This window comes from Oryza brachyantha, chromosome 2 (assembly GCF_000231095.2).
Source record: "Oryza brachyantha chromosome 2, ObraRS2, whole genome shotgun sequence".
In the NCBI taxonomy this organism is placed as follows: Eukaryota; Viridiplantae; Streptophyta; class Magnoliopsida; order Poales; family Poaceae; genus Oryza; species Oryza brachyantha.
The window spans coordinates 10,975,893-10,995,145 of record NC_023164.2 but is presented as its reverse complement, the minus strand read 5'-3'; the positions used below and the strand labels follow the sequence as shown (position 1 = coordinate 10,995,145).

The 19,253-nt window shown below is 35.5% G+C and overlaps 1 protein-coding gene across 2 annotated transcripts; it reads right to left on the bottom strand.

Annotated features, from left to right (window-relative positions):
• Nucleotides 1-3,201: 3,201 nt before the first annotated feature.
• LOC102699289 (alpha-terpineol synthase, chloroplastic-like) lies at nucleotides 3,202-14,005 on the bottom strand. Of its 2 annotated transcripts, XM_006648550.3 has the most exons (7): nucleotides 13,721-14,005; nucleotides 8,640-8,895; nucleotides 6,372-6,735; nucleotides 5,834-6,052; nucleotides 4,819-4,954; nucleotides 4,424-4,675; nucleotides 3,202-3,697 (listed from the first exon to the last, which is right to left on the bottom strand). In XM_006648550.3, exons 1-7 carry the CDS (start codon nucleotides 13,988-13,990, stop codon nucleotides 3,392-3,394), a joined length of 1,803 nt encoding a protein of 600 aa, XP_006648613.1. In that variant the 5' UTR covers nucleotides 13,991-14,005; the 3' UTR covers nucleotides 3,202-3,391. The 2 variants fall into 2 exon arrangements, with proteins under 2 accessions (XP_006648613.1, XP_040376826.1); XM_040520892.1 differs by lacking the exons at nucleotides 3,202-3,697; nucleotides 4,424-4,675; nucleotides 4,819-4,954; nucleotides 6,372-6,735 and having other exon boundaries at nucleotides 5,970-6,052.
• Between the last annotated feature and the right edge of the window lie 5,248 nt (nucleotides 14,006-19,253).

Genomic DNA, 19,253 nt, shown 5'->3' with positions numbered 1-19,253 from the left:
CAGAGTTGTGGAGGTGCTGAGCAAAATTTAACATCAAGAGTTAGGCAAGTACATGACGAACTTATATGATTGATATATGATGACTAAAATGCTATGCTATCATTATTTTCTTATACATATATTTACTTGCTTGGTCGTGCATAATTATTGAATCAGACTTTATATTATTATTTGGGTTAAATTTATTCAGGTTTCAAATTAATAATTGAGTTACTCATGTTGTTTTCAAGTTTCATAATTCTCATTTTTTTCTGATTAACTCAATGAAGTACCATGCGTATCCATGGAGTGTTTTAGTTGATTTTTCATTCTTGATCCTTGTAGTAAGCGTTGGACCCGTTTTCTCGGCTTACTGGTAATACTAAAAGGACGGCCATGTCTATTCGGGAGGAGAACTACTATTTCATTGTATTAGGAGTTTATTCATGTCTGCATGGGATGGGAACTATGGTTTAATAAAATTCCAACTTTCTTTTCAAAGAGAATTGATACTTGTTGCTCTTTGTTTCCAAATATATACGATATGTTTTAGTTTCATATTATATTTGCTAAGTATTTTATACTAACCCTTGTGATTTATTTAGTTTTTACGTACCAACTATCATCGACGTGCATGGACGGGAAGTACCATCATATTATTCGATACTTACACATACCTCTAACTCCAATTTAGTTCTAATATATTATAACAGATTACGTAGTGATTGGATGATCTCATATATGTGACTCTGTGAAGTTTGGGATCTAGTGGGTTGTTTTGTGTGTTTTGTGTAGCATTCTAGGTTGACGAAAACCTGGGGCATTAAAACAATTAAGGACCAGTTCACAGGAAAGTCTCATAAGACCTATCCTTACTTACCGCAAGTCAGCGTGGGCAACGTTTGGACTTGACATATAGCTCATTCCTCTCCTAGGCACCCACGTAAGGATGGAAGTGAATGAGTGGGTCATGTCAAGGGTTGTGTCACAACCTATTCGCGGGATATCGTGATGACGTACGTGGAGTTGTCTTATTAGAGTAAAACTGTTTAAACAACTACACCCACGATTTTTGGGCGATCAAAGAGATTCGCTATAATTAGTTTCACTATTTTCATAATTAAATAAATATGGTAAAACTTGTTGAGAAAGTTAAGCTAGTATCATGTGTTTTAGCATGGTATTAGTGTGCTTTAGCACAATATTAGTGTTGGACCTGGTGCGGTGTTGTTTGGCACTGACCATTGGTTGGTTTAATACTATTATTTAATTACTTTTTATTTAACTATATATTACTTTTTTGCTTTTGTTTAACTGTTATTTTTGCAAAAGTGAGTGTTAGTTGTTATTCATTTATACACATGTATGCATTCTTCTTGCATTTGTTGGTGGCTTGTTGAGTACAGTGATTATACTCAGCTTGCTTTAGCCCCTTTCCCTAGAAGCCCAAGTTCCGTCTGACGAGAAATCATTCAAAGATTAGGCGAGTTAGTACCCTCAAGTGTTGTTTGTGCGGCTATGCTGATGTCATCGCTTTTTTGAAAAGCTACATTACACATTCTTTTTCCACTGCGTTGTTCAGACTATATTTATTTTATTTGTTTATTATAATGATGGATCTATACTGAATTGTCATAGTATATACTTGTGCTTTTCCTGGACCGAGAATGAACTCACACATTTTTTTGAAATTTAGCTTAAATTTCTAGGCATGGCACAACCTCACTATCGTAGTCCCGCTGTTCTGACTACCTATATCTCGATGGTATAACCGTAAGAAACCAATAAACACAAATCGATGAACTCTTAAAAGTAGATTTATCATTACACCATGTATTTGTGTTTATAAAGTGCAACAACAATACTACTCTCTCAATATTCGAACAAACTCAAAACCCTAACGTTTCTTTTAACTTGATATACTAAAAAATCGATACCAAGAGGCTTCCACCCCTCTACTATTTATATCCGTAGAACACAACCTAAAGCCACAAATCCAACATATGCAAGGACTCCTAATCTACTAGGAAACCTTCCCCTACAAAACAAACACCAATCTTTCCATATTTGGACTCCTTCAAATTTAACTTCTCTTTCCATAAGCACGCATTCTTTGAATGTATGCCATATGTAATCTTCACCACCACATGCATTGTTCCTTAGCCTAAGCATCTCACATGACATACTGATCGTTCGAACATCATCTTCACTCAAGTCGACTCTTGATCCATCACTGGCAACACTCCCCCAATGTATCAAGACACACCTACACATGAATCAAACAAGAAACCCATATATAAGCACACGTTCTTTCCAACTTGACTCACATACGCATAATAACAATGTCCATACATATAGAAACCATCTAGAAGTCAAATCCCCAAAGAACAAATTCAAAATCTAAAACATTAGTTGAAACCGAAACAAATCTAACAACGGTGGGTCTAACCGTTGGGCCTGGCGGTCTGGCTGCCAACATATCTAGGGTCTAACCTCTTGTGTTCCTGCGACCGGAGATATCCAGTCACATGATACCACCACTTCGATTACTAATGAAATCAAATATCAAAACCAATTATCTCAAATACCAATTGTTAATCATAAATTAATAATAAAAACGCACTTTGAATTTACATTTTCTTGTGCAACCCCTCCAAATGAACATGCCTCGGTGACATCATGAGGATATTTGCATGTTTGTTGCATCCGCTTATTAACTTGGTTGAAATGTGGAGAGCCTCCAAATACTCATGGATAAAATGATAGTGTGTGTTGATGTTCCTGCTCTAGTCATGAAGGATTTGACTCATTCTTAGTGAGGTTGTGATCTTGTTGTGAACCTTTAGCTTTTGCAGCATGGGCTTCAAATTGGCTTGATTGCCAAAGAGCTACACTAGCTTGTGGTAGTTGTGTCGCTAGATAAAATAGGAAGGTCCATGTGTCTTTGTGACTACCAAAATATCCTTCTCTCTCTGAAGGAGAAGATGATTTAGGTGGTGCTCTTGCGATCATTGATTTCATGGCCATGACACCATTGGTTGACCTAACGAGCTCCTAGGTTCCTAGTTCACATGAGTTGACTAACACTAAAGCAATGAGTGCTGGTAATGTACATTGTCATCTTCATATTATATGAATCATGTCCAATTGTTTTTATTGTTATGACTTAGGAACTAAAATTTGGAAAATGACAAACCTAACAAAACCAAATAGTTAGCGGGCACAAGGCTTCAGGTCACTGAAGTTTCAATCCAATATATGTAATACATAATTATTTAGGTACATGGCTGTTACAAAACCAAGGCATTACTTATTTAGAACAAATAACATAAAAATTAACAATAGTACACTCTTGTAATCTATGTAATACATGACATACATTGGTGCATAAGATGATATTCTTGTCTATTCGTTAACTATCATTAGGTGAGTACAAAATCTCGATGAACAACGATTGTATCCTATCTCTTAGGCTATGGGAATTAGTGAACTTGTCTTCTTGTTTGTACATAAACTCCATTGTCCTTGCCAGGTTGAAAATCCTCTCAAGTAATTGCTTTTGCTGAACATTACCAAGGGTTAACCACTCATCGTTAAAATCTTTCCATGTGTCTTCTATTAGTTCCTTGATCTTTTCACATGCACTTTCAATTGAAACATTGTGCTCCTTCATGTAGCTATTGATTGTTGAAGCAACATGTAGTGTAACTTGCTCTCTCTGCACATACAAATATATGACGAGTTAAACACATTTTCCTGCAATTTTTCATGATAAATTTTATTCATCTTGATTTTCAGTAAAGTAATCAAGTGAATTTCCCATGTTTCTGTTGTATGTAAGTACAAACCATTATCAAGTACTCAACAGTAGGATGCTTCCATTCAACCACCTCAAAATAAGGCAATTAAAGTGTCTTTGAGAGAAAAATTCACATTCAACCACATCATTTGATTACGAAATACAATATATATAGGGAGAAAAAAAAGAGAAATGCATACTCTAAGTTATTGATAAAAGTACATGCCATTATTCATGTCATATTTACAATTTTATATGTTCGTGTATGCAATAGTTTTGAGATAAATTATTACATGGTAGTACGTGTCATGTATATACTACCATCTTTTGATGAAACTTGTTTGTGTATAATTATGTATATTTTTAAGTTGGTAGCATGGTGCTATACTATGCCCTCTAGATTTTTAAAGATGGTGGTGTTTCTATATTTTTAGAAATTTTGTGCAAATATATAAAATGTAAATCATGTTGAGAATACCTACCCTTAATGATAAAGCAAATTATACAACAATGATAAATACATAGTTGTCTTGAATAAGGTATGTCCAAAAGTCAGGAACATCATCTAATTAAAGGGAGTACTATTTGATAGCACCTACTACTTTCTCATAAGGCTGAATATGGTAATTATGCATAGTGAATTACCTCATATGTCTCGAGATCATCGGACAGTCTCAAAATTATGCAAAGTGCACGTACTATTTTAGGTGCGCTGGAAACCCAAATAAATGATTCCTTTGTTGCAATATGATCCATTCCAACCAAGGAAGCACATGATAAAAGGTAACATCCGCCTGACCTTGTTGAAATATGTAGGTGTTCCTCAACACTAGCAGGGACATATCTTGCATCACGCCATTTCACTTCTGTATTAAATGCTCTAACCAATTCTATTGTCTGTATAATGAAGTTGGGTGGTTTCAATATTAGATGCTAATAGACTATAACACTCATTACATAATGTTAAATTTAATATATCTGATTTGCTAGTGTTGTTTATGGGTAAAATACATGACACGGATAAGCGATAGAATACATACTAAGTTTCTTAGGTAGGATATGCGGAACTTCTCCTCCTCTGCCAAGAGATCTTCCATGTATTTATAGGCATCTAAAACTTTTCTATAAACAAACTTCATGTATTCTGGGATATCATGGGCAGCCTCTTGATCCCATCTGAAGATAAACATTACAACACTATTCGTTGGAATAAATATCATGTTTATCAAAACAATAGTTCACAAGTACAATTTTAAAATTTATAGAAAATCTATCATGGCTCTCAACAATTAAATATAGCTTAAAAATTAAACTTATTGAATTTGTTCTAGTTCCTAGCAGCTTGGTTTGTAATATTGTGTATGGCTTTGAAAACAACACACCATTATTGATAAAACATGAGAACCGTTATTTCCATGTCACACAGGCACTATGACAACATACTGTTAATACTATGCAAAGTATTCGATGGTTAAGTTCATTTGACAATTGAATAATTAAAATAATTAAAATAATTTTCATCATAAATTATGTCTATAGTGCTTAATTTCCATTATTACCATGTTCTTTTGATACATATGCACTCATTTATAAATGAAAATTAATAGCGGAGGATCCCCCTGTTGTGCTGGCATAAAATAAAACTTATGTTTCTTTCTTTCTCAGTTTTGCAAGGTATATGGATTGTATGTAAGGCATATGCTACTAAGGTCTTCCCCCCCAACACACACACAAACTTCTTGCATTAGATGTACAACAAATCTACAAATTTTTTGTAGTGGCTTGGATAGATTACATTGCTTTGCCACTGGCGTGAACATGATTGACTACTTTAGTTTTGAATAAATAAATATCCAATTACATAAGATTTTTGTTTCTATGATACACTATTACCTCTGAATAAATATGTCCAATTTCCTTCTTTATCAACTAAATGGTGCCATATTTATCAGTAATATTTGAGCGGCAGCAATTTCTATATTACTAGCTACTTATTTATTCTCGTGTAAGAATACACTGTATAGACATATGGATACATAAACAAATAATACAAACCTTTCCATACACCTAGTAAAAAGTTCACAGTCCTCCGAAGACCCATATATATCATAAATATCATCCAGGAGTGTCACAATTGCAATTACCATTGTCAAAATAATTCTGCCTCGTGAGTATCGTGGTTCATAATACACTCCTACTATCCAAAAATAGCATTCGACAATTCTATCTCGAGCAAATGAGAGTCTTGATTCAATTTGTAGATCCTTCCACCACCTGCAAATTAATTTGTTTGCAACTATTAGAGATATATGTTACTTAGAGATATGTTAGGATAAGATTAATTTGTACGGACTCCATTTTTATCTGTACGTTCGTTTTTATCTCCTTCCAATGTAACTCTAGATATACCAGTCCCTCGAGACTTAATACAATGGACTTATGCACTACCACTCAATACTAACTATTATCTACGCTGTGGCCAATTTAAAGTGTACAATGTTACAAATTTCAGTTTAGACTAAAATTTGAAAATAGGTAGATTGTTTTTATAAACAAGTAAGGAAAAGAATCTGAAATGACGTCATTACTTTACCTTGAAATGATTTTGAGTTCGTCCTGATAATGGAGTTGCATAATATTAGAGTTCAACTTTGCCAACTCCAGTATCGTTTCATGAGTTACCTGCTCTCGCTCATAAATCAATATATATTCCTTTGCCTCATATATTCTTACTCTCCTTGGCAAGGGGATGTCAAGCGCACATTTTATTTCACGAGCTAATGACCCTTCCAGATTTGCATGTGCTGATTCTAGACACATTCTGGTGAAGGAAATAGCATCATCAAGTATTGTCTCTCCTTGGGTTCCAAGATATGCAGCATTGTATAGGCTTAGTAGGTCCCTTGGATTGCTTACAGCAAAACACCCCTCTTGATCTTTAAACTTAGCAAACACGTCTATAGCAAGGAATGAAGTTTTTTTAATAATATAATTTTGTCACCTATAATATAAAAAGATATCTAGGAAATTAACTATTGTCATAATGACAAGTCAAGTGATAGGAAAAATGAATAAAATTGTTTGAGTTTGGATTGGAAGGCATATGGGGTGATTAATTGTTTGGGTGATTCAGGGGAAAAAAATTAAATGCCATGTTCGTAAAAGAAAAATAATTTATGAATAAAACCTTTGTTATATGTGTTCTTATTGATATAAAAGCTAAGACAAAAAATTAAATTACGATGAAAAACCTCTAAGTAAAAGCGAAAATATGAGGTTGATATTTCCTAATTCTGCACTTCCAAGATAAAGTCTTTTGCACAGTGTACCTTATAAATGTTAGGCAAAATTTACTGCAGGAAATCGAAAAAACAAGTTATTTTCTCAAAAGATCTCCAAAAGCATGTCTTTATAATGAGAGCATTTTTCTCATTCTTGAGGAGATATTATAAGGTATCACTTTTTCTATATAAAATTTAGTACCTTCTAATATCTAAGATACCAAGAGATATCAAATTTTACATACAAAATAGTGACCTCCTGGTACCTTCTTTAAGGATGATAAAATTGCTCTTATAATGATCACATACTATAACTTTAATGAACCTCAACATCCGGCCGCTCGTGGTGTACATTTCAAGTTCAGTATTAGAATTCCACATTTTCTCGACTTTCATACCTTTATGGATATCTTCCAATGGACACCAAAAGGCATGAAATAATATATATGCATACAACTAGCAAAGAAGTGAGAAGTAGGATAAAATGATCTGTTTTTGTCCCTTACTTCTACTGTTCTACGTCTGCTGCATCGCGTCTACCATCAGCCACAAGTAGTGGCCTCTCGTCGCTTTGCCCAGGCTCCTAAGCTAGTTCAACCGGCTGCCCATGCCCGCTGCGCGTGTGCCCGTTGCATCGGCCCTCACCTCAAGCTCGTCGTCCACGGGTTGGCTCGCTCTGCCACCTACATGACTTCCTTCCTGTGTCCGCTGCGTCTAGCTACCGATCCCCAACATATGTCCTGTCCACGGCCGGGTTGTTTGCAGCGGACATGTCTGTTGCTAGCTAGGTGGGCCGAAGCCAGTGGAGGTCGGTCGCAGTAGCTGTGAGAATGTGTGCAAACACAAACAACTCCGACGGCGAACACCATTCAAAACAAAAAAAAATGTTTCGATGGAAATGTAGCTAACCTTCGTAGGAACTTAGTGGTGAAGAGATCGGGCTTGTCGGAGATTTCATCAGAGTAGGGGAAGAATTCATTGCAGGCCATGCAGGGGATTGAACAACCATGCCAAATTATTAAACAAGAAGGAGGGCAAGTTTGTTCCTCAGATGGGGTAGGATAGAGTAAGGTTATATAAGTATTCTTAGCGATCTAAAAGTCAACACTAAAAAATAAACTTTAGTGAAAAAAACCTTAAAATCAACTCCAAATATAAGGCTAAAAATTTAAATTTTATATTATAAACATAAGCATAAGCAAAAAGATAAGGGTGATGAGAGCCCATCCGACAAGATGGACTGCGATGCACCACCAATTCAATGCCACGGCGACCAACTAATTTGATTGTTTATGAATGTATGGTTATCTATGCGACCATCTTTTTTTTTGTTATGCTTATAAGTCAAAATTTAAATTTTTAATATTAAATATAGAGTAGATTTTATAGTTTTCTCATCGTGGCTTACTTTTCAGTCTTGGTTTTTAGATAACTAAGAATACATATATAAAAGTTTCATTCATAAATTATTTTTTATTTGTAAATATGTCTTTGCTTTTTTTTTTACCCAGCTCATTTTCATGTTTTTGTCAGATTACATAAACAGGACTCGGAATGCAATTACTTTACTTTTATCTTACCTTGTGAAACCCTGTAACCATGTTTACGAAGTATGTAAAACCAGAGGGCTACTGTGTGAAGATCATCACAGTCCGTGACATTTATGCCGCTTATTTGCATTACCAAAACATTAATCTCCTCTTCGAAAAGGTGGTTCACACAAAGGCGCTCCAATGCATCGATAAGTTGCAGCCTCTCGAGCAAGGTACAGGTAACTGAAGTTGCTATTATATTTGCCACATCTTCCTTCAGTTTCTCCGCTTGTGCCATCCATGCCTGTTACAAATACTAGTAAGTTATTTCCGAGTTGACGCTGCAAGCAAGTCGTTTCCTAGTACGACTTTATCATGCCTGACAATTAATTTTGGAGGGAGTAAAACTTTATCCCTGAATTTGAAGCGACATTTATCGTTGGCTTATGCCTAACGATAACTTTGTTTACTATTCCCTATAATTATTTAAGTTAGATAATGTTAACATTAGGCACAACATTTCACTAACCCATTTTATTTAAAAAATATGTAATTATTATTTATTTTGTTGTGATTTTTTTTATTTTTAAAGAGACCTTAAATATGTCATATATTGTTGCACACTTGCACGAAACTTTGAATAAGATAACTCATATTGCACCATGAAGAAATATCCTAATTCTAGGTAGTTGAGCGAAATGGAATATATATTGAAGATTCTACATAGAAATATCCTAGTTTGAGAAGAAATATCCTGCTTTGATGGTCTTTTTATTTTTTATTTTTATTTTTATTTTTTTTGCCAGGGAGTATCGCTAACCGTGCCTAATTTCTGTTCCCAAAAATTATTTTTGGGAATTAGTCAAAAGTAATCTCCAGCTAGCAGCCCCTAATATTTACTTCCAATCCTACGTTACTCCTGATACTAACCCAGAAAAGAGCCTCCTACACCTCCATCCTTTAGCCGCAACAAGCTTACGTGTAGCAGCTGGTGCGCAGCAAGAGAAAAGATGACTGGGCTGATCCTATGAAAAAAAAAAAAAACGTTGTGCCCCATCCTGTTAGCCGATAAAAAGAACTCGTTCCGGCAGATCGCACGGCAAACGAATTAATTAAAATAAATGTAAACCAACGGCCCGTTCCACCCTGCCTACATGGAAACTCACTAATTTTTGTTTTACGAATCTAAATATAAATATAGATACGTGGTTAGTTGAGAAAGATTTATAAGATAATTATTTTGTGGCAACTCGTAATATATCAATTTTAGGAATCAATTTAAGCTCTAATCTAATTTTCAGTAACAACAACTGTCCAGGTCTGGCGGGTTTTCAAAATCATTAGAGGTATAGTACCAGAAATAATCAGCGGTTGATATCTTTCAAAATTGACATTTCTTTCCTACCTTCTCGGCAACATATATTCAAGATTGTAAGTTGAACTGATCGGAAAAATATCTTTTCCGTTCTTTTGAAGCATTACAAAACATTATTTATTTCCGTTTTTATGAAATACTAAATTGAGCATCATCTTTATGACGATTTTTACTTAAACTAGATTCTCTGTCACAACTTAAATCTGCTTAACTAGTTGATTTTGCCTCCCATATTTTTGCTTATAAGTCTTGAATTTTCTATAGAGTTTATTTTAAGACCTTTCAACAAAGGTTCTTTTCCAGTCCTTTTATATCGCTAAGAATACATACAAGTTTTATTTAAAATCTATTGTTTGTTTTAAAATATACCGGACTTTTTTTTAAAAAAGCCACACAATCACCCCTGGCTTTCCTGAGTAAGTGTGCATATCCCACATATGTACAACACCCTGCTTACACATTTTGTTACATTCATCACCTTAAACTTCATTTACATTGATCCAACGTGCCATCAGTGTGCGTGGATAGATTAATCCAACCAGATGAAAGACTATATAGTTTAATTTTTAGTAAAATACGACGTCGCTGGCCACAGTGTCTAGGGGCCCACATGGCATTGTCACGAAGGCTCATAAGGGGTTCAAAAATAATTTTCTCACAAGTGGGTACACATGTTGGTGTCGCACATTTTAAAATTCAAAATTAGTTAGGTTTGTTTAACACACTACCACAAAATAAATTTTACGGACGGTTAAAACTCCTTTTCGGACGTGGATAGAAGATCCGCCTAACTTTTTTTGTCAGTAAAAAACACAATTTTCACAGAAAAGTGTCAGAACTGTATGTGAAAATCAATTTATCGTATTTTGACGTTTAGCTGCCTAAACAAAACAAAAGCATTTTATTTTTACTAAGCTCCAACACACACCCACGTACGGACACATACTGCAAGCTATAGTATTTATTTCAACGGAATATGCACTGGTGTAGTTGATGAGATTCAATCTCAACGTTGTTTTGAAGTAAGATACCATTTTTTAACTTTCACATCTTCTAAATTTGTACTGTTTATTTGGCTCTAAATGATGTTAAATAAAAAAGTAATCAATTGCAAAGGTATGATCTCCTCTACCTCTGTAGCATTCAAATAGTCTAATTACCAAACTAATTACACAGTTATGGGGAAAATCGTGAGACGAATCTTTTGAGCCTAATTATGACGTGATTAGCCATAAGTGCTACAAGAACCAATATGTGCTAATGACAGATTAATTAGGCTCAAAAGATTCGTCTCACGGTTTTAAGACGGAATTTGAAATTTGTTTGGTAATTAGACTATGTTTAATACTTCAAATGTGTGTCCAAAAGTTTGATGTGATGTTTTTGCAAACAAAAGAAGGCCTAAATATGAGATTTTGTAAAAATAAGTCTAAGATGTTATAATGGTTGTTTGCGCCTCTAAACAATCTCAAATGCAAAATTCTCAACCACAAAATTTAGATCTTGTGAAGACCAACAATTTCTAATACAAAGTTCATATTTATCAGTCCATATAAAAAATTATTTGGAAATTTGGATTTGGATTTCGTAGATGGGACATTACCAGACCTGCCTGCAAAAATTGTTTTGCCCATACTGGCCTCTGAGTGGTATGCCTGTGAAAAAAACATTAGTTTTTCAGGTGGTCCTCTTAGGATGCGTTTGGTTCGTGGATGATGTGGATTGGGTTGGATCTGTCCTAGGATCTTAGGATGGGTTGGTTTCATTTTTTTTTTGTTTGGTTGGATGGATGGGTTGGACCCTATTTTTTGTTTGGTGGGAGGGATTAGATGTGATAAGTTGGACCGGTTTTTGTTTGGTTGAAGAGATCAGATAGGATAAATGTTACCTCTCATATCCAAAATAAAATATTAAATACTAGGATTAATATATGAATAACCTAAAGTAATTGGATGTATATTTATACAAGTAATATATTTTAAATAAATTTAATAAGTAAAATGGACACCTCTCTGTGTGTCGTGGTCATCCCATCCCACCGTTTTGGTGCGATGGGTTGAACCTGAATCTGGGAGAAATATTCTTCTCCTGGGTCCAACACATCCCACCCATTCACCAACCAAACAGGGTCAGGGTCAGGAATGCCAACCTATCCTATCCTTGAAACCAAACACATCCTTAGTGACCCATTTGCGATAATAAGACGGGTTTTGTCCTCTTGTCACGATTGAGCATATTGCAGGCGGTGTCTCTAACGATCCACCTAAAATTTGGAGAGGGGTCCTCCACCAAAATTGTTGATATAATCGACACAAAGAACATATTAGACAGATGCTCATAAGAGGACCATGCATCCCGTGAACTTGAGGTCTAATGGAAACGCATCTTCATCTTTTCTTTCAATGAACTTTCAGTACGGAATGTTGGAATATTTTGCACACTGTCCATGCTGCGTGAAGATAGTGCTGTCCATCGCGTTTGTGGATAGGTCTTATATGTGGTATGGTTGGAGACAAGCGAAACAGTTTATCTTTGAAAATATTAGACCTTCAGTGGAATCTTGGGGACACTGTTTAAAGAGTGAACTTTTTTTTTTATTGTCCAAGTCATAGGAGTGAGAAGTGTTATATTTATTGTTAATGCCTTGTAATTTACTCTTATACAATTTCGTCCTATAGCATTTTTATCATATATAAATTATAGTGCAAAGGCCAGGAGTTTCCTCTGCAGTATTCTTACCAGGAAAATGGGTGCTTAATACTGGTCCCCATGATTTACTTCTATTATTGAAACCATGCAACATCCCCTTCATTTTTCTTCCTCCTCCGTTCTCTCCTTTCCTCTCACGTACACCTAAGCTATTTCGTGCCGAATCTAGGCCCATCAATAAATATTGATGATTAATTCCAACATGATTGGAACGAACTAATATCGTTTCGATCAATGTATGGAAGTCCAGAAGATGAATCAAACTTGACCGGAACGATGGAGCAAAGGGTATAAAAAATTATTTAGCAGAGGATACAACTAACAGGGATGTCACACTCATATAACTAAACTAGCACTAATTCTAAGCCTGCTAATGGATTGCAATCTAATCCAAATCTACTCCAATCCATATTTTTACTAGTTAGTCTACCAAATCAACCCGCACCAATTATTCTTTACGAGTTTATAGACCTAAACGTGTATTTTCTAAGTTTATGGACCTAAGTGGTACCGCGCCACAAGTTTAAAAACCGGACATGTACTCTACTCTTTTAATCAATTTCTATATGTGGGTCCTACATATGTGTAATCTCCTATCCATTAGCTGCCCAATTAAATGATTCATTTGCCCTTCACGGGTTAAATCCATTTAGAATTTGAAATCAACTAACCAAATCCAGCTCATACCAATCCATTTGTCACTATAACCCAATCCAATCCAAACCATTTAGAGTAACAATCCATTTGCACCCAACCGAAAACAATCTAAATTAAAACCAACTCATTTAATCTATTTCAATCCAACCTATTGATAACACTAACTATTCTCATCGATGTTTGTACATTCCTCCTAATATAGTAACCAAAATGATTTCACGACTCCGTCTTAATAATATTTAGTTGGGTTGTCTGGACACATTTTGAGACAGCACCACTGAACATGTGAATGAATAATTAAATATATGCCAATGTATATACGTTACCAAATGAGATATAAGTATACAACTAGTACTATAATAGGGAAAAAGGGTTTCGATCGATCAACCTGTTGCTGGGAGGAATCCACCGGGCTGGTATAGTAAATGAAGAAATCACCCCACACAGACGGATGGAATTTTCCCGGGTTCCGGGCCAACCGGTCGTCGGCAACGCCTGAATCTGAAAGCTGCCGCTGCCGAGCTCGTGAGCATTGCCCGGAGCCTCGTTGGTGCTGCGGCCACCTCCATGAGAGGCCTGAGCACCGTCTCCGTGACGCCGCAGAGGCGAGGTGGCCGCTGCTGCACCACTGCCGTGCCTGCACTGAGAAGGTGGCCATTGCAGCGCTCTGCGTCTCTCAACAACCCGGGCCTGCGCCTTCCTCTTGCCAACCTGAGATGCTCTATATACTGGGAATGCGCATATGGTGCCGCGTGCCTATGGTCTTGTTTAGTTTTTAAAATGTATTTTCAAAAACATATCATCGAATCTTAAACGACATGTAATAAAAAAATGCCTGATACTGGAAAGATAGATCTGATCGAGAAGGGGCCTGCGTAGTGGACTAGTGGTGCAACCGTATGTCTTATTTTTTTAAAGTAAAGTACACGATCGGTCTTTAAACTTGTGGCGCTGTACCGCTTAGGTCCATAAACTTAGAAAATGTACGTTTAGATCCATGAACTTGTTTTAATGTACCATCCAGGTCTATAAACTTATTTTAATCCATGAACTCGTTTTAATATACCATCCAGATCCATAATTTTAGACAGAAAGAGTTCACGGATATAAACGTGTATTTTCTAAGTTTATAGATCTAAGTATTACCCCGTCGTAAGTTTAAGTACCGACTATATACTTTATTTTTTTTACATCCCACGTGTTTCTTATAAAATTATTCGAAATTACTGTGAACCATGTCTTGGATACTGACCCTGGCGGATGGATATGCCTTACCAAACGCGACCAGGTTCACCGAAAATAATAAATTAAAATAGGCCAAGATCAAGCTCATTAATTGAAGAACTGTCGGTAGAAGTTGACAGCTTCCCATGTGCAAAGAACTGCATCAAGGAAATGGTTCGCTCTCCCTCTCTTTGATTGCCTGTCCCACGATCATTTTGTACTATTTTATAATATAAGATATTTAATTTCTTTTAACATTTAATTATTTGTTTTATTAAAATATTTAGTACAAATATAAAAATGATAAGTCGTGTTTAATATTCTTTTGATAATGAAGTAAATCACAAGCAAAATAAATAATATTTTTATAATTTATTGAATAACACAAATAGTAAGTGAAAAATTCATTATGAAACGGAGGGACGAAGGGAGTAGATATTTGATTCCTCCGTACACACAAATTTCGTGTACGATCATGGTGCACACACATATTATGGAACATCACTGTAACAATTTCATAAAAGATTCTCTCTCCGGTCAAAAATATTTATAGTTTGGCATAAGATTTGGTCGAGCATATAAAATTTCGATAAGCAATTTTATGTTACAATAAAATTGTAAAACCTATTATATTTATGATATTATAATAATACTTTTTGAGGAATCGGTGTATACCATTTGTTTTGTATTGAAACTAAGTATTTAAGAAATAATTGTTTCTCAGAATTTTACAAATTTGACCAAATCTTGTCCTGAACGACAAATATTTTTGGCTAGAGGGAGTTTACACATACTTATAATCTTCTTGCATGCATATATAATATTTTAAGTTCAGATTCATAATATACACGTCAGAAAAAAATGCATATATAATATTTTAAGTCATGGTTGTGTGCTATTGTACATTTGTGTCTAAAAAAATTATATCCTACCATCTCTTTTCTAAAATAAGATTATTTTTTCTCAATATATCTTGCCAAAAATAAGTTTCTTTCTGAGTAGTCATTACATTAGAGTTTAGGAAAGCAAGAAATAAATGCATTAGGAATAGATAAAATACGAGATAATTGTATTAGATTTGATAAAGTGGAGGGTACGGTAGTCTTTGAGCTTTTTTATTAGTATGTGTGTGATGAGTGAAAAATTATATTAGGATTTGATAAAATACGGGATAATTACATTTGGATTTGATAATGTTATTTTGACGGAGGGAGTAATACACTTGAGTATGTCTCAAAAAATAAGCACCAATTAGTAATTTAAATTTAATAAATATAAATCATTTTAATTTTGTTGCGCAGTTCACACATCTCAAACTTTTATGAAGTGATATGATATATCTAAAAATATGAACACATTAGGTACATGTCGATATGTCATGCACATATATACGGACATATCCTGAAATGTGAGCATATTAAGCACATGTACACATTTCATATGGACTTTTGCTGACATATGTGAATGTGATATTTTAAATTTTGTACATGTTTAGACCATATGGTGCAAATATTTAGTATTTTAGTTTTGATGCTAATTCAAGACAGATGTCAAAATTATACACCTATTCAATACATCTTTTTTAACATATTTTCCACATTTATGCAGATGTGGAACATATCTCAAGGTACACCCTCGGGTATTTATCATGTATTGAATAGGTGCAGTGTGTTGCTCGGAACGTAAGAATAGGTGTACGAAGAATTATAACAAATCTATTTTTCTCATGTACTCACATCAAAATCACATATACGATGTATAATTCACCAAGAAAAGAATCAATACGTGTTGTAACATTAATCAAAACCGTAGCATCAAAGTAGCGAGTGATTCAGGAACAAAAATTCAGATCCTTCCACTATGCAAAAACAATATGCAAAACAAACGCGCATAACGTTGCCAAAATTTGGAGTGGTCAACGAGCATAGTCCAACAAAAACAAAGCCAGAAATTTTTGACAAGTGGTCATGCATTTCTCTCTACAGGCGAATTCATAGCTTTTCTAAAGACTGAAGAAGATATATAAGGGGTGATTGTTTAGCTTTTTCATGGAAAAAGCTAAATGACATATTCAAAAAGAAAAATAATTTATAAATAAAATTTTCATATACATATTCTTAGCGATCTAAAAGCTAATGCTGAAAAGTAGAATAGTGAAAAAACCAAAATCAACTCTAAATTTTGGCTTATAAGAATAAGAAGCAAGAATATAGGACCAACATGTTATAAATGTTGTCTACCTTAAAAGAAAAGATGACAACAATAACCACAGTACAATATATGATATCTGAATGTGACATAAACATAATCTCTAGTAGTCCAAAGAAGATTCCAAGGAACTCATTACCACCGTGCATGTGCCACAAACGGCGGCGATGCAGTTGCTGAAGCCAGGGGCCACCAGCTCTAGGGCGATAGGGATGTGACAATAGCTCCATGAGGTAAAATGACTGGTGTAGAAAATCATCCAAAGTAGGGAGGCATTGTTGTCCCTATCTCTAAAAGTTGCCAATCCAGCCGGGGTCCCATGAGCTCAAGGTGCCTCTCTGAACTCCAATCACGTGAGAGCAACAATAGTAATAGGGAGTGCATGAGGAGGAAAGAACCTATGGTGGTGGCCGTTAGCGAGAGTGTATCACTATTCTTTCTTTCTCAACACTTCGCCGACGGAGAAGAGACCGGCTTGTCATATCACAAGCTACATTGGGTGTAGGCTGGTGCACCATCAAGCCATCCTGAGCTTGACATCTGAAGCAATCCATGTGCATCTCACACTCAGCTATTGTCACATCCCCTCCTTCATGGTGGTCTGTCCTAGATCTGACTTCTCTTGAGCCCCTTCCTAGATCCAGTGCTCATGATCTCAATATAGTCAGATCTAGCTAGGATGTTTGAGACAGAATCAGTAGATGCTCGAAGGAGGTAGTGTCCTCACCCCTCAAATCCGGTGGATGCAGTTGGTAGAGGTCATGGAGGCGGATATACATGAATAAAGGTAGCAAGGAATGACAATGGACAACTGGCTAGCTAGAGTGGTCTCAGCCATGCCTCCATACTTCTCTCCCTTTTTCTCTTTCCCCCTCGCTGAAGTTGAAGTGAGGAATTGATAGTCATTTGCTCCTCTAACCAATGGGCATAAAGCTACCCATACATGTCAGTCAAGTGTATACCTAGCGACTATTTGTCTCATACTAATATCGCCATTAGCACAAAGCAAGGAATTAACATACTACTACCTCTGGTTCATAATGTAAGATGTTTGACTTTTTTGTTGCAATGTTTGACCATTCGTCTTATTCAAAAATTTAGTACAAATAGAAAAAATGACAAGTCATGCTTAAAGTTCTTTTGATAATGAAGTAAGTCACAAGCAAAATAAATGATATTTCCATAATTTTTTGAATAAGACAAATAATCAAATATTGCTAGCAAAAAAGTCAAACATCTTACATTATGAAACGGAGTGAGTAGCAAACATATCAACCCATGTGGACAGCTCAGATTGCTGGTGCACATGAATGTATGTTCTATTCTACATTTTCTCATACATATGTCCATACATACCACATATCATTCATCAACATCTGTAAAACCACCATCCACATTTGCCATCAAATGATCAGCAACAAGATGATATCTTTCTGATGGATTGGTGATCCACTCATCCACTCCCTTCACAACATGCCATAGCATGCCATACACGTTGCCCACTAATTGTACTATTTTTTAAGCTAGCGACGGAGTTAGCATAGTGCGCTTTTGTTTTTTCTTCCATGTGCTTGGGCCATCTACTATCTCTGCTCTCTCAATGTCACGTCAATGGATGCAAGCCTATGTTGAGCCAACAACCAATGATCTACAGAAAAGGAAGATACTACTAAACCACAACCATTTAGTCAGTAGCAATCACTTGCAAAAATGGCTTAGAGTATGTACAATAATTTAGACATTTATTGTTTATTTGACATAAAAGATAGCTAAACAAACAAATTATACAATAGGTTGTTTATTTGGTTGTCTATATCATATTTAAAACATCATTTTTATGTGTATACAGACCAATGCATAAAGTTCTTTTTGTTGTAAAATAGGTTGCATGCAGCCTAGAAGCATATGCACAAGTAACAGGATGATGTCACATAGGATGATTAATTTGACGTGATATATATACCCAACTGTTGTCTCACTATTGTACATGTCCTAACAAGTTAGTAACATAATTCTATATACTATCTATCTATCAAAACTATATACTCCCACTACACATTAATCAGAAGGATCTCGACTAATTTATCAAATTGAGTAGAGGGAGACTCAACTGGGTGGAAGAAAGATTAGGGAACATGCCAAAAACTCTAGGTAAGGATGTTCCTGAGTGACATAACTCGGTAATCCCTTCCCGGGAGTAACGGTGACTTCATTTTTTATGGTTGTAGTGTGTATCGTCCGACACTCTGGTTGACAGCAAGATGGGAAGTTCCCAGATAGCCGCCCTCAATTGGTAACACTTCCTGAACACGGAAGCAGAAGACATAGGTTGTTTCTATTGGTTAGCATTTGCATAAAACTAGCATAGGGGAAAGTTACCGAGTGTACGTGACACATACCTGGGATGAGTTTTTTGTTGCTAAGTTTCTTGGATATCTGCACACCATAAAGTTATTCATGACCTGGTGCTATTGTATTTTGACACTAAA

Coding starts and splice junctions, on each gene's coding strand:
- LOC102699289 (XM_006648550.3), bottom strand. CDS start 13,990: ATGGCCACCTTCTCAGTGCAGGCACGGCAGTGGTGCAGCAGCGGCCAC. Junction 6,736..8,639: donor TGGTTACAGGGTTTCACAAG/GTAAGATAAAAG, acceptor TCCTTGCTATAG/ACGTGTTTGCTAAGTTTAAA. Junction 4,676..4,818: donor TATCCTACCTAAGAAACTTA/GTATGTATTCTA, acceptor TTCATTATACAG/ACAATAGAATTGGTTAGAGC.